The sequence below is a fragment of the Cygnus atratus genome, chromosome 9 (assembly GCF_013377495.2).
Source record: "Cygnus atratus isolate AKBS03 ecotype Queensland, Australia chromosome 9, CAtr_DNAZoo_HiC_assembly, whole genome shotgun sequence".
NCBI classification, from domain to species: domain Eukaryota; kingdom Metazoa; phylum Chordata; class Aves; order Anseriformes; family Anatidae; genus Cygnus; species Cygnus atratus.
In genome coordinates, this window is record NC_066370.1 from 18,369,692 (window position 1) to 18,382,987 (window position 13,296).

Here is a 13,296-nt window from a genome sequence, read left to right on the forward strand (position 1 = left end):
TACATGGACTGTCGGCAGACTGATTTCAAATAATACAGAGCCGAATCTTTAAAATACAACTACGGAAAATGAGGAAAAAAAAAAAAAAAGAACTTAAAATATCATCACAATAAATTTACAGAAATATTACAAACCATAAGAAAATATTTCAAACACAGTAATTTCAGGTTGGTATTTTTCTTTTTTTTTTTTTTTTTTTTTCTTTTCTTTGAACAGGATGAAGTCTGGAAACAAAAAGTTATCATAAATTAACAAACGGTGTGTGAACCTGCATGGCAATTTTTGCTTTTTAACAAGAAGTAAAAAAAAAAAAAAAATTTAGTACAACTAAACGTTTGCCCTTTTACAGCAAACCAAGCCCATGGTTCGCAAGTACTCGTCCTACCGTTTTTGCCTTTTGTACAATTTCTAAAACAATTTAAATGTCCAAACGCTGTAAAATAATTTCCTCTCCTCTCGCAGCTGCTATAAATTCAGCTGCCAAAGCCACAATGCTCCAAGTAGACTCTATTTTTAAAAAATAATTGGCAAATTCTCGAGTTTGTTTTTTTTTCCTCTCTATATTACCAATGGACATTCTGATTGCCATGTTTATTTTGATAAATACTGTACAAAAGTTGCCTGCAAATATTAAAACATTTTCCTCTTCGCTCTTTGAGTCTAGCTCTAAATATTATTGGTAAAGACTTTTGCAAACTTTCTGCAAAGTTCCTACCGTTTTCACTAGAACTTTTTAAAAGTTTTGTGTAGTTGCTTCCCCTCCAAGCTCTATACAAGTTCCTCGTCGGTTTTATTTCTGCCCCCCCTCCCCCGCCCCCGGTTTTCTCTGTACAAAAATAGTCCAAAAAAAAAAAAAAGTCCAGAATTTCTAATAAAAGTTTTTTTTGTTTGTTTGTTTTGTTTAGTTTTCCTCCCCCCCGCCCCCCCCCGCCCCTCCGCCCCCCCAGCCCCTTTGTCTTACATATGTGATAGAGGGAGTGTGCCATTAATGGCTGTGCCAGGAACAGGTGCACTCTGGTAGTGTTGGGACATATGAAGTCTGCTTGGGGCAGCTGGTTCTGGTACTTCAGCACCTGGTAGATACATGCTGATCATGTCCCGAAGGTCCCCAGCTTGGCAAGGAGCCCTTGAATGAGACGACGAGGTGACTACGGGGGGACTGGAGCTGGATTCCGTCTTGACCACCGAGCCCATGGAGCCCAGGGCCATGCCCGGGGTCCCTTGCTGGGAGTACGACATGCTGTAGGTAGGCGATCCGTTCATGTAAGTCTGCGAGCTGGTCATGGAGTTGTACTGCAGGGCGCTCACGTCGTAGCGGTGCATGGGCTGCATCTGCGCCGCGTTGTGCGCGTTCAAGCCCGGGTGCTGCGGGTAGCCGAGCTGCTCTTGCATCATCCCATAGCCTCCGTTGGTCCAGCCGTTCATGTGCGCGTAACTGTCCATCCTCTGGTTCACCCCAGCTCCCAAGGTGGCCCCAACCCCTACCCCAGTCGTCATGGTATTGGTGCCCGGTGCCAGTAAGCCCCCTGGCAACGTGTACTTATCCTTCTTCATCAGGGTCTTGGTTTTCCTCCGGGGTCGGTATTTATAATCCGGGTGCTCCTTCATGTGCAGAGCTCTGAGCCGCTTGGCTTCGTCAATGAAGGGTCTCTTCTCCGCCTCGGATAAAAGTTTCCACTCGGCCCCGAGCCGCTTGCTGATCTCGGAGTTGTGCATCTTCGGGTTCTCCTGGGCCATTTTCCGCCGCTGCCCGCGGGACCACACCATGAAGGCGTTCATGGGGCGCTTGACCCGGTCCGGGCTGTTCTTCTGGTTGTTGGCGGCCGAGTTGGAGTTGCCTGTGCCTCCCCCCGAAGTTTGCTGGGGGGCGGGAGGTTTCAGCTCGGTTTCCATCATGTTGTACATTCAAACTACTTTTGCCTGGAACCAGCCTTGAGCAGAGAAGCGAGGAGCGGCGGCAGCAAAGTCCCAAGCCGGACTTTTTTTTTTTTTTCCTAGGGAGGGGTATGAAAGGGGGGAGGGGGACTCCCCAAAACCACACTTGGATCACGATCAGAATCTTCCTCTTCGCTGATGGATTAATAATGCTAATAACTGCTATTATTACCGCCGGAGCCTTGCTTTTAAAAAACTTCTTCTTCCTCCTTTTTCCCTTTTCTCTGCCTGCCTCTCTCTCTCTTTCTCTCTCTCTCTCTCTCTCTCTCTCTCTCTCTCTCCACCTCAGTCTTAAAGAGCCAGCAAACTACTTTACCCCCTTTTGCAAACACACACACTCTCTCTCTCTGCCTTGACAACTCCTGATACTTTTTTGAACAAGTTAATAGACAACCATCCATGTGATGGGGGCTTGTCAGGGAATAAATGTGTTCGCCCCGGCCAATCAGCGCTCGGCGGCTCCGCCACTGAGGACAAGTCTCTACCCCTGGTTTTGCATGAAACGGGGCGGGGGCTCGGAGCCGCCGGGACGGCTCGGCGGGGGGGGGCGGGCCCAGAGGCGGCCCAGGCAGCCACTGGGAAGCCTTTGTAGCTCCCCTTCCAGCAACAGGTCACACACGCCTTTTGGAGGAAGTGGGTAAACAGCATTGTTGCGACGTTTTTTTTTGCCTTTTTTTTTTTTTTTCTTATTTTTTTTCCCCCCCTTTCCCAAGTTGGTGTTGGCTTGGGGCTAGGAGAAGCCGTGGGGGGAGCGCGGAGAGGGAACGGCCTCCCCCTTGTTTCCCCCCCCCCCAAGCCCCGGCCTCCCCTCGGCCCCCCCACGCCCCGCTGCAGGCACCCGCCCGGGACCGGTGGGGTCCCCCTGCGGCCGGGGCCGGCGTCTCCCCACCCGTGGGGTGCTCGGAGGAGCGGAGCCCCCCGCCCGCTGCCTCCCCGCCGGGGAGCCGAGGGCCGCTCCGCACAGCCCAGGGTGCGCCCCCTCCGTGCCCGCAGCACCGAGCCCTTCCTCCTGCCTCACGGTGCCTGGGGGATTCTGGACAATGGGGAGGGGACCCCAAAAGTCCCCCCGCGGGGCACACACGGCGGGGCAGGGACCCGCGACGGCCCAAGGCTGCCCCGCGTCCTTTGTGCGGGCGGCGCTGGGTGGGCGCGCCCGGCGGTACAAATAGGTAGTTTTGTTTCTCTTCTTGTCGCTACACGGGGCCGCACAAAGCCCCGGCTAAGTTTACTTCCACTCTCTTGTTGGGATCTTTGTTGCTAAAACGCACTTGACGACAAAGGAAGGAGGGGAAAAGAGGACGCCGAGCGGGGGGAGCCGCATGCCGGCCCCGCTCTACCCACCCCGCCGCCTCCTCCTCCGCGCCCACCGGGGCCGGGGCCGCTCCTCCCGGAGGTGGGAGCCCCCCCGGGAGTGCGAGCAGCCCCCGGGCCGGGGGGTGAGGGGCAGGGGGCGCCCCGGGACCTGGCACCGCAGGCGGGGGCAGGGGCCGCGCCCGGGCGCCCCATACTGTCCCAGCCGCGGCGCTGCGGCGCCCCCTGCCGGCCCCACCCGGCCCCGAGAGATGCCCGGGGAGGGGGTTGAGGAGGGGGGGTTGGGAAGGGCCCGAGTTATTACACCCCTTCCAAATCATCCTGCTGAACAACCTCCGTGCCATCTTTGCGTATGGGGATTATGCAAATAAATCCTATCGGGTTTAATGCGTTTAATTCGGAGATGGGGATAGAGCCGGTAGATAAGTGATAGGTTAAAGCGGTGGAAAAAAATAGGTGCAAATTACGAGATGAGGGATGTAAAGGGGTTCTGATTGTCCGGCCGCTCCTGAGGGCACGGCGGCTATTTACTTTCTTATTGTTTATGCTCGGGTCAGCAGTTGATAACGCCATGCCAAATAATAATAAGAAAATCTTAGGGGTAATTAAATTGAAAAAAAAAAAAAAAAAGAGGGGGTGGGGTGGGTGGCTTTGGTGTTTGTTCGGCGTAATAAAGTGACACCGGAGGCTTGGTGGTGCACAGGCAGAGCGGGACTCCGGCTCCGGCTGCTGCCGCGTGGGGTGCGCAGCCCGGGGACCCGCAGGAGCAGGGCGGTGGGGGCTGCGCTGTGCCCGCCGGGGGCCTTACGGGGCCTGGCCCCTTCCTAATTGCATTTATCCTCCGAATAAAGGCTGGGAAATGCCTACCAATTGTGTTATCGGGGAGTATTTACGGCTTTATTTTAATTAACCGTTTTAATTATCGATGCAATAAACTATCTATCCGGCGTGGATACATACTAACACGCCGTAGGAAAGAAGGTGAGGGCGATACAGCTCCTTTAGGGCATTTTCTGCCTTTCCTCTGGGGTGTGTGGGGTTAGGGATATGGACACACGGCCGGGGAAGCACGGACAGCCCGGGCTGCAGGCTGGAAAATAAGAAAGATGAAATGGTCCCCCGGTTTTCTGTATTAATGACAATAACAACAGCACTCTGCGGAAGAATATAGCCACGTTGAAAGGGAGGCCTGTGGAGGGATGGTTTAATCTGAGTGGATTTAAAAAATCGTTGCCTTTGGTATAATTTATGGAAATGAAAAGTGCTTACATTAAACAAATAGTCTGCAAATGTTCTCAGTGATGGGCTTTACGGCACATGCACTCTTATTTCCAGGTTATGAGTTTCTTTAAAGAAAATGAATGTTAACTACTTGGATTTTGTGTATTTATTGTTCTAATAACCGCCGATTTCTCTAAAAGCCCCGAGGATACAACCTATCGTGTTAACTGTATCGGAAAGAATATACACATTTTCATACTATTTTTTCTGAACCTGCTAGTAACCAATCTAAAGCAAACTATTAAGCAGTCTTGTGGAGATGGAAGATTGCAGCTCCATTTTTTGTCCTTAGCTGCAAATAGAGGTTTAACTTGCAGTAATTAGGTGAGAACTAGCCAAGCATCTTACTATTATGATGCTTGTTAAAAACGCTTCTTTTCTGCATCTGCATTTGAGTGTGTTCCCCTCCACTCTTAATCTTCTTATGGAAATGAAGGCGAACGGCAGGGAACCTGCAGAGACTTAGAGAATGTCCTTGTTAACTGGAATTTCTCAGCATTGCTAATTAGCAGAGTTTGACGACCACCAGTATTGGGGAAAGCTCTGTTTAGCCACTCACAAACCCTTCCGAGGAAGAGCAGACTAATTTTATTTTGTAATTAAAATCTGAAAAGGGCCCTATTTGACAGTTAGGGCTATGAGAGTTTTATCTCCTTGTGAAATAATTACTGCCTTGATAACTCAATTTTCTGCAAAATGTCAACTGTGAGCTCCAAAAGTTTTAATTTCATTACGTTTAAAAAAAATCCGAAGACGAAAACGCGCAGAGAAATTTCCTCTCCCGCCCTCACCCTGCAGCAGCTCAGGAGCCGAAGTTCGCCCAGGACGTTACGGCACACGAAGCCAAAGCCCATCCCTGGGGGAATTTCAGAAATCACACCGTGGGTTTGTGCTACTCTCCCGCGACAAACGGGGGGAGAAACACCCTCTAACGACAAAAATAATAAAAAAAAAAAACATTTCGAGTGGGTACGGAGCCCTCTTTCCAGCCCCCTGCCTTCTCCGCAGTTGCAGAAGCGCCCCATTTGCTCAGCCAAAGCAAGCTGGCTCAGCGACGGGCGCAGACCCAGCGACAACCTGGGGCACTGGCAAAAAAAAAAAAAAAAAAAAAAAAAAAAGGCAACACCAAAAAAAAAAAAAAAAACAGAGCACAAGCTCAAATAAACTTCACAAGTTCCAAGTTGGCGGGGCCGAGGGGCAGGGCCGGCCCGTACCCCAGCGGGGCTCCTGCGCCCCCCGCCCTTCGGCCCGGGGCCACCCCTCTCGGCGGGGCCCGAGGGGCAGGGGCGGCAGCTCGGGGAGTCCTGGGGACCCGAGGCGCTGGGGCAAGCGTAATCCACTCTGCTTGCGTTCGGGATATATATATTTTTTATTATTATTTAAAACGGTTTAATCTGTTTTTTTTTGTCCCTGCCTGTCCAGCAAGTAGCCCGATTGTCGCTCTCAGAAGTGGCATTACACGTACAAGCGGTCGAGGGGGGCGAGGCACCACCGCCGCATCCAGCCCCAGTTTCGCCCAATAATTTCCCTCAAGGGCTCTGAGGACCCTTGAAAGCTGGGGAATGCGGAGGGAGCTCCGCGACCCCTTTCATCCTCCTTCTCCCTAAGGCAGCCGCGGGGCGAGCACACGTGCGGCAGGGCGGCAGCGTACGGCCCCGCCGCTCCCGGGGATGCTCGGGGGACCGGCGGGGACCGACGGGGACCGAAGGGGACCGAAGGGTGCCGGCGGGGACCGGCGGGGAGAGGTATGCCCTCCGACCGGCCCCTCTGCCACCTCCCCGCCCAGCGACCGCCGCCTGCACGGGCGTTCTGCTGCTGTTTTTTCAGAGCCTTAAAAAAAAATAAAATTAAATTAAAAAAAAAAAAAGGCAAAAAAAAAAAGCAAAAAAGAATAAAAGAGAAAAAAAAGGAGAAAAAAAACCGTAGCAAGGTTAAAAAAGAAAAACAACAACAGGCTCCACCTTTCTTCAGTGCTGTGAGAAGCGAAATTAAAAATAATAATAATAATAATAAACCTCGGATGCTGGGACGAGCTTCTCGTACACAATAAACAGCAGAACAGCCGACTGACACGCACACACAGCACCTCTCAAAGTCGCTTTCAAAAGGCTTCTCAATAAACGGAGAAGCCGTTTGTCCAAACACGCTTCCAGGACTCTTCATAAATAGCCAACAGCCTCCTCAAACTCTCTGCGATTTTTCCCTGCTTCTGAAACACCACTCCCTGGACCTCCTTCCCAGAGGAGAGCAGAATAGAAGCCGTTATTTTTTCTTACATGACCTTAAAAATAAAACAGAAAATCAAGCACCAGTGGCGAGGATAAACTCGGGAATTACTGCACAACATAACAGGGTGAAATTACAGTTGGAAGTAGGCCCTTTACCGGGGAGGCAGCCCCCTTGAGCAGGATCCTTTTTGGCAGTCTATTTAAAGTTATCTTTCCTTCCTAGTTTCATAAGAACAAATGAGTTTTCTTTTCCCATTGTAGTTGAATGAACTCATGTATATTAAACACAAAACCCCTCCTGAAGAACGCTAACTGCTTTGCTTAAACCCACAAAGGCACGAAAATCCAGAATTGAAGGTTTCCAATTCCTGAGTAAGTCCCCTTAACTCTCTCAGGCTCGCAGGAGAGAGAGATTGGGACATTTTCTGAAAGTTTTAATGCCTGGAAGGTGCTATCTTAAACAGAAACGTGTCGTCTTTTGCTAAAGCTGAGGTTCCTATTTTCTTTCCCTCGTTCCCCCTCACCACCTTTGTATTGACTTAAGAAAAAAAATGGTGTTAAAATGGGTCTGTTCATGGGATCACACGTGTCGCCCAAATCAAATGAAGTCCTCTTTGGCCCCAGAGCAGTTTTGATGGAATTATTCCGGCTCCTCCATTGAATTCACAACGTTTCCCAAAGAAGCTCTCGCACTTTCAATGGGAACGCCTGAGGCAGAGCCTGGGGTGCTTCAAGGTTGCTCCTCTCCCCAGCGCACCTCAAACCCTGGAATCCCGAGGCATGGTTTGAAAAGCACATTAAAAAAAATACAGAAAAAGAAGAAAAAAAGCAATCCCATTCCAGCGATCCTCAGATCACTGACACGATCGCCCATAATGGAGCCAAGACGGTAACTTTTATCTCACTGTTCCTCATAGTCCTTAATTTGGAGCTCATTGACAGGACAGACGGTAATGACACTTTCAGAACTGTTATGGTCTGGAGTGACAATCTCTCCATCTCGCCCATGGTTTATTGACACCATGGGCTCATTGTGTCAACTTAGGCTTGTGATTTCAGAATTCTCCAGTGACGGGCTCGTTGTGGGGATTTTAATTCAAATTATAGACTAGCTGTCTATACTGTGAATTCATATTTAGACGGCGCTTAATCGGAGCAGAGAGACGGCGCTATAAATAATACCACCACCACTTCCCGTGTGTCTATCCACGGTCCCCCACCCAAGGATGACCTGAGGGAGCCCGGGAGGGAGCCGGGGGTGCCTCAAAGGATGCTCCCAGCATCCTGCATCCTGCGCCCGGCCATAGGCCAAGGACGTGTGTGCGTCCCGCAGGGACAGGCCAAGTTTTGGGGGCGCACGAAGACCTGGCCCCCTCGGGGCTGGGGCAAGGGGGGGTTCGCAGCCCTTTCTGCCCGGACATCCCGGGGGAGCGGGACTTCTGCCCCCGCTGCCGCCCGAGGAAAACGGGGCGAAGGGGGGCGCCGGGGGTGCCCGTCCCTTGGCTCCCCGTGCCCAGGCAACGCTGCGGGAGGCGGGTGCTCGCAGCACCCAGGTGCCACGGAGGGGCAGGAGGGGAAGGAGGGAAAAAGTGGGAAAAGCCGCTCCGAAAACTGGTATTTGAGGTCGCTTTTCGGGTTTGTTTCTTCGAGTCTCCCTTTCCGCTGCCCTGGAGAGAGAGCTGTGGGAAATAGCGGCTTCCAAAAATCTCTCCTTCCAAAAGACCGAAGTAAGCTGCAGATGCACCTTTCCCCCGAGTGGAAAGGAGCGAGAAGGAGCACGGCGCTGTGTCCCCCCCCCCCCTGCTGCCAGGTGTCTGCCCCGCCGGGCCATGGCCCCGCTTTCCTCCCGTGGATGCCGTTGGGCTGCGAACCCAGCCCCGAAAAAAAGCGGATTTTGGTTAAAGCCGTCACTCGGGAGCCTCGACTTTCTGTGCCAGCTTCTACCCTTGGGAAGGGGGGTTTACGACCCCTTTATAGCCCCCCTCACAACTGTTGTTCCTGAGGGGAGCACCAAGAGCACCGCTCCTGGATCTGGGTTAATCACTCACGCTTCGGCAGGGGTCACTGCGGTTTTGTGTGGTGCCTTCTGACGTGAAAACGGGTGTACCAACCGTTCTGTATTTTTTCCGTTTCCTGTAGTAATTGACATATAATATCTCTGTTTATAGCTCGCTTGACAGATCTATACAGATATATATTTTTGCTTAATTTCGGAGTTATATATACCAACGCATGCCAACTAAAGAAACAGTAAAGGAAATCTGGGAATTCCGTTGTGCAGGAAATCTGTGCAGGGCTTTTGCTATTATTTATAGAAAATGCTATGTCTTTAGTTTGGGCGCTCTTACTACAGAATTGCCTTATTAAGAGTCTCAAGCGGAGATCAAACCTAGAGAATGGGGAAAGTCTACTCAGCGCGACAAACAATCCTTAAAAAACGCTGCTCGTATAATTTCTAAAGTGAAAAGTTTATTGTGAGACCCACAGCCGTAGGATTCATTTAATAGAAAAATTGCGGCGCTATGATGTGCGTCCACGCTGTCAACAGGAGATATAAAATAACCTCAATTTAGCAGAAATAATTTGGTTTCCATTAGCGTTTCTCCTCGCACGCAAGACGCACGAAGTGGGTTCGGCGTTACTGCAACGCGCGGACACAGCCGCTAAATGCGCTCCTCGGAGCTGTGCAGGTGCCTCCGAAATAATTCACCTAATTCACCTCAAAAGTTGGTGGCAACGCAGCACTTCACGTATTTTGGCTAATCGATTTATATCACCCGGCTTTCTTTTTAATCTGTCATCTCAATAGGAAGACAAACCCCACTCCAAGCGTTCACTCCAGACAAGGCTCCTTCCTTTTCCAGGAATTGGGGGAAGGGGGGGTTATTTTGCTCTTTTTTTGGGGCGCGGGGGGAGACGACTTACAGCTCCGCGTTTCGACACGTGCCATTTTAGACGTTTTTTCCCCTAACGAAACGGAAACGTTCCCTCTGCTCACAAGCAGCACCTGTCAGTGCCGACTCCTTTAGGACCCCTTGGGATGCAAACACCAACCCAAGCCTCCGGCAGGCTGGGATTTATCCTGGCCTCACCGGCACGCCGGAGCTGAGCAGGGGGAAAAGGCCACCCTTATTTTTAATTTTCAGTCCCGTGCTGCCAAGAACCATGTTGCTCTTTGCACGCCGGCCGGCCAGCAGAGCACAAGCGGTCCCGCAGCAGCAGCCCTGCTCTTCGGAGAGCAAGAGGCACGGCCATTTCTGCAGGGCCTTCCCCAGCAGGGCGCAGCTACAGCCCGGTGGCATCTTCCCCGTGTCTGTCTGTCCGCCCTCAGAGCGAGCAGCTCGGGCAGGAGGCGCATCCCTTGCCGTGCTCTCTGCGCTGTTTTTTTTTTTTTTTTTTTTTTTCGGGGTTTGCCTTACAAAGCCCAGCGGCTCGGCGACACCGCCTGGCTCCGCTCCTCGCCCGGTGCCGCGCTCCCCGCGCTGGTTTGCGCCGCGCAAGTTCCGCAGGCAGCGGCGGCCCCGGGCGCTGCCGACAGGGGGAGCTGCCAGCCGCCCGCCGAGGCCCCGGAAGGGGGGGAGCCCGGCGCTTAGCGGGGTCGAGTACAGATCTTCAGTCTTGGGGGATAAAAAGAGATTAAAGGCTAAATTCTTTTTTTTTTTTTTTTTTTTTTTTTGGTATCAATTTTAACCAACTACGAAAACGTAGAGCTTTTATCCTTTGATGTTTCCCCAGAAAGAAACTGTTATGTATCGGTCGTGAAATTACATCGCTTCGGAGCCAGCGAACCAGGCGCGGAGTGGTAAAATAATTTAATTAAAAATAATAATAATATGAGGACCCGAGCTTCCGCAGAGGCACTTCAAGGCTGACACATGCCCCTCCGTCTCCCCTCTCCCTGGCTCTCCCAGGGCTCGCCGGCTTGTTCGATGGGAACAATTAGGAGCGGCACCGACCCCCGGCAGCCTGAGGCTCGGCTCCCCGTGCGCCCCGGGCTGCGCCCCCCTTTCCCCGCGGGGCCGGCTCCGCAGAGGCGGGGTGCCGCACAAAGGCCCGCCGCTAAAACCAGGCAGCAGCCGCCGGTCTTTTACCATATTAAGCATAAATCAAATTGTAACCGGCTACCCACTTTCCCCCTACTACAAAAACTCTTCACCTGTATTTAAATAGCACGTCTTTAATTACAGCAGTTGGGGATGTATGAGGCTGAAATGAAATTAGCAGTCATTACCAGTCCTTTAACTCTGTGGTGCTTTTGATCAGCACTAAATTAGCTTTCCAGTCCTAACAAAGGCTCTATAGCAAGCAGTGGGCTGTAAATAAGACAGCTCGACCTGCCCTCAACACCTTTTCTCTTGTCAATCACAGCTCTATCATTCAGCCCAAGATTAACCTTTATCTACCAAATTCTTACCCCCCCAAAAAGAGGAGGGGGGGAAAGAGGGGGGAAAATCCAACCTCAACTTTGCTAACTGTAACTAAAAAGAGCTTCCCTTTAAATGGCATTATAATGAGCCGAAACGTCAAAATCGATCTTCCCCGGCCCAAATTGCGGTGCGTCAGGAGGCAGCGTTAGCCGGCGGCAGTCACACGCCGCGATTTATTCGCAACTTCCCCGGGCACTGCCCCTTCGCCCCGCGTCTCCCCTCGGGCCGGACCCCCCCTTGCCAGCCCAGGAGCCGCCGGGGGGGCGATGTCCGCGGCCGCCCCGCTTTTCCCGGGCGAGCCTGGGGAGGGCGGGGAGCGGGCGGGTGCGGGGTGCGCGGCGCGCAGCCGGCAGGGGGCGCCAGAGCGCGGGCGTTGCGCGGGCGTTGCGCCAGCGCTGCGCGCCCAGGTGAGCCCCGGCCGGGCGGCAGCCCCCAGCCCGCAGCCGCCCCCGCGGAGCGCCCCCAGCCGCAGGAGCCTTGCGGGGGCAGCTGGATCAGCACCGCGCAGGATGGGGGCACCACGCAGGGTGGACACCGCGCAGGATGGGGGCACCGCGCAGGATGGGCACCGCGGTGCCGGCCCCGCTCCGCGGCTCTCCCCGCGGGGTAACCCCGGCCCCGGTTGAAGCAGTGAGAGCCGGGGCAAGGGGCAGGCTCGGGGAGGCAGCGCTCCTGCCCGGAGCTCCTCTCGCCAAGCGGCTGCCACTGAAATTCGGTGAAAGCCGAAGCCGCCCGGCGCGCACCGGTCCCCGAGTTTCACGCTCGCCAGCTCGGAGCGGCGGGTCGTAGGTGGGAGCCGGGTTTCTCGATCGTTTTAAAGGTCACGGGGGAGGAGGGGGGAAAAAGTGTGAATGTCAAAGTTGGGCTGCAGCTACTTACATGTCCGTGCCAGAGCAGGGTGGTGGCTAGTTAGCAGTTTGATTGGCAGCTTACAGCGAAAGTCCGCGCGGACTCCTGAGCCCGAGGCAGCCCCGGGGCTTCGAGCACTTTTCACCGGACAGAGGCAGCTGAAGGAAGCTCGCACGTCCCCTTCTCCTCTCCTCTCCTCCTCCATCCAGGACGGAGAATGAATCCATTTCGGTTTTTCTTCCCCCGGCTCTCCTTCCGTTTGCCTACACATCCTCCAAGTCCTAGCCCTAGCTTTTAACTGCAGTCCCTGGAACAAGAGGGGAAAAAATCGTTTATGGCTTAAAAAATCCAAATGGCTGATTCTGTGTGTGTGTTATAAGAATGCACCCACAACAACAAAAAAGTCACTTCTCTGTCCCCCACCGTACAGCAGAAGAATAATAAAAAAGCTTTATATTTTTGCAGTGGGTATTCAAAGATAATTTGATGCCATTGTTTCTGCTACAGATGGTTCTTTTTAATACAATAACACTGCTCTTTGTGCATACTACACACAATAAAAATCGAAAGCGTTCTCCTGAATAACCATTTTGTTCTCGCTTGTATACAGGCCAACAAAAGCTGCCGTGAGGTAATGGGTTCTGTTTATTGAAGCCATAGAATAGAGGTTTGATAAAGATTTTTGTATATAGGGGGGGGGAAATTAAAATAAAGACCTTGCAAGGTCGAGCTGATCTCCGCGTATTTATTACTACTGAAATATTTTATCAATATATTTCTTTGAGTTGCAGCTGCAGGGTTCCCTCCTCCCCTCCCCCCCCGCGCCCCAGCCTTAATCGGCCCAAACATCTGTTTCTTTGAATTTGGGGAGATCTGCGGTCGGAGCCAGACCTAAAAACCTAGACTTTGGGAGCGAGAGGGGGCACCGCAGCTCCGAGGCGAAGGCAAGGAGCGCTGGAGAAGCGAGGCAGAGGAGACCCTCCCGTGCGGTGCCTGCGCCTATCTGTGTGCGCGCCGCTTCGCAGCCCGCTGCCCGCATGCACACACGCACACAAAGGCGCAAAGCGGGGCGAAGGGCCCCCGGGACCGGCCCCGGGGATTTCCCGGCGTGTGAACGCGGGCGGGTCCCTGCGCCCCCACGTCCCTGCGCCTCCGCAGCGCGCAGCCCTCGCGGCCAGGGCGCGCCGCAGCCAAACGCGGTGCCCAGCGCCCGAAGCGTCCCCGCAGGTCGGGGGCGTCGCCGCCCCTCACCGCAGCGCTCGGGC

The 13,296-nt window shown here is 53.1% G+C and overlaps 1 protein-coding gene and 1 long non-coding RNA gene across 2 annotated transcripts in view; both read right to left on the reverse strand.

Annotated features, from left to right (window-relative positions):
- Positions 1-13,296, reverse strand: part of LOC118253180 (uncharacterized) — a 75,587-nt gene that overhangs the window by 21,762 nt on the left and 40,529 nt on the right. Inside the window, exon 2 of the long non-coding RNA XR_004780351.2 lies at positions 12,062-12,338. This is a non-coding gene — a long non-coding RNA (uncharacterized LOC118253180). The remainder of the gene's footprint in view (positions 1-12,061; positions 12,339-13,296) is intronic.
- On the reverse strand, positions 958-1,905 carry SOX2 (SRY-box transcription factor 2). The gene has a single exon (XM_035557301.1). The coding sequence runs from the start codon at positions 1,903-1,905 to the stop codon at positions 958-960; it is 948 nt and encodes a 315-aa protein (XP_035413194.1).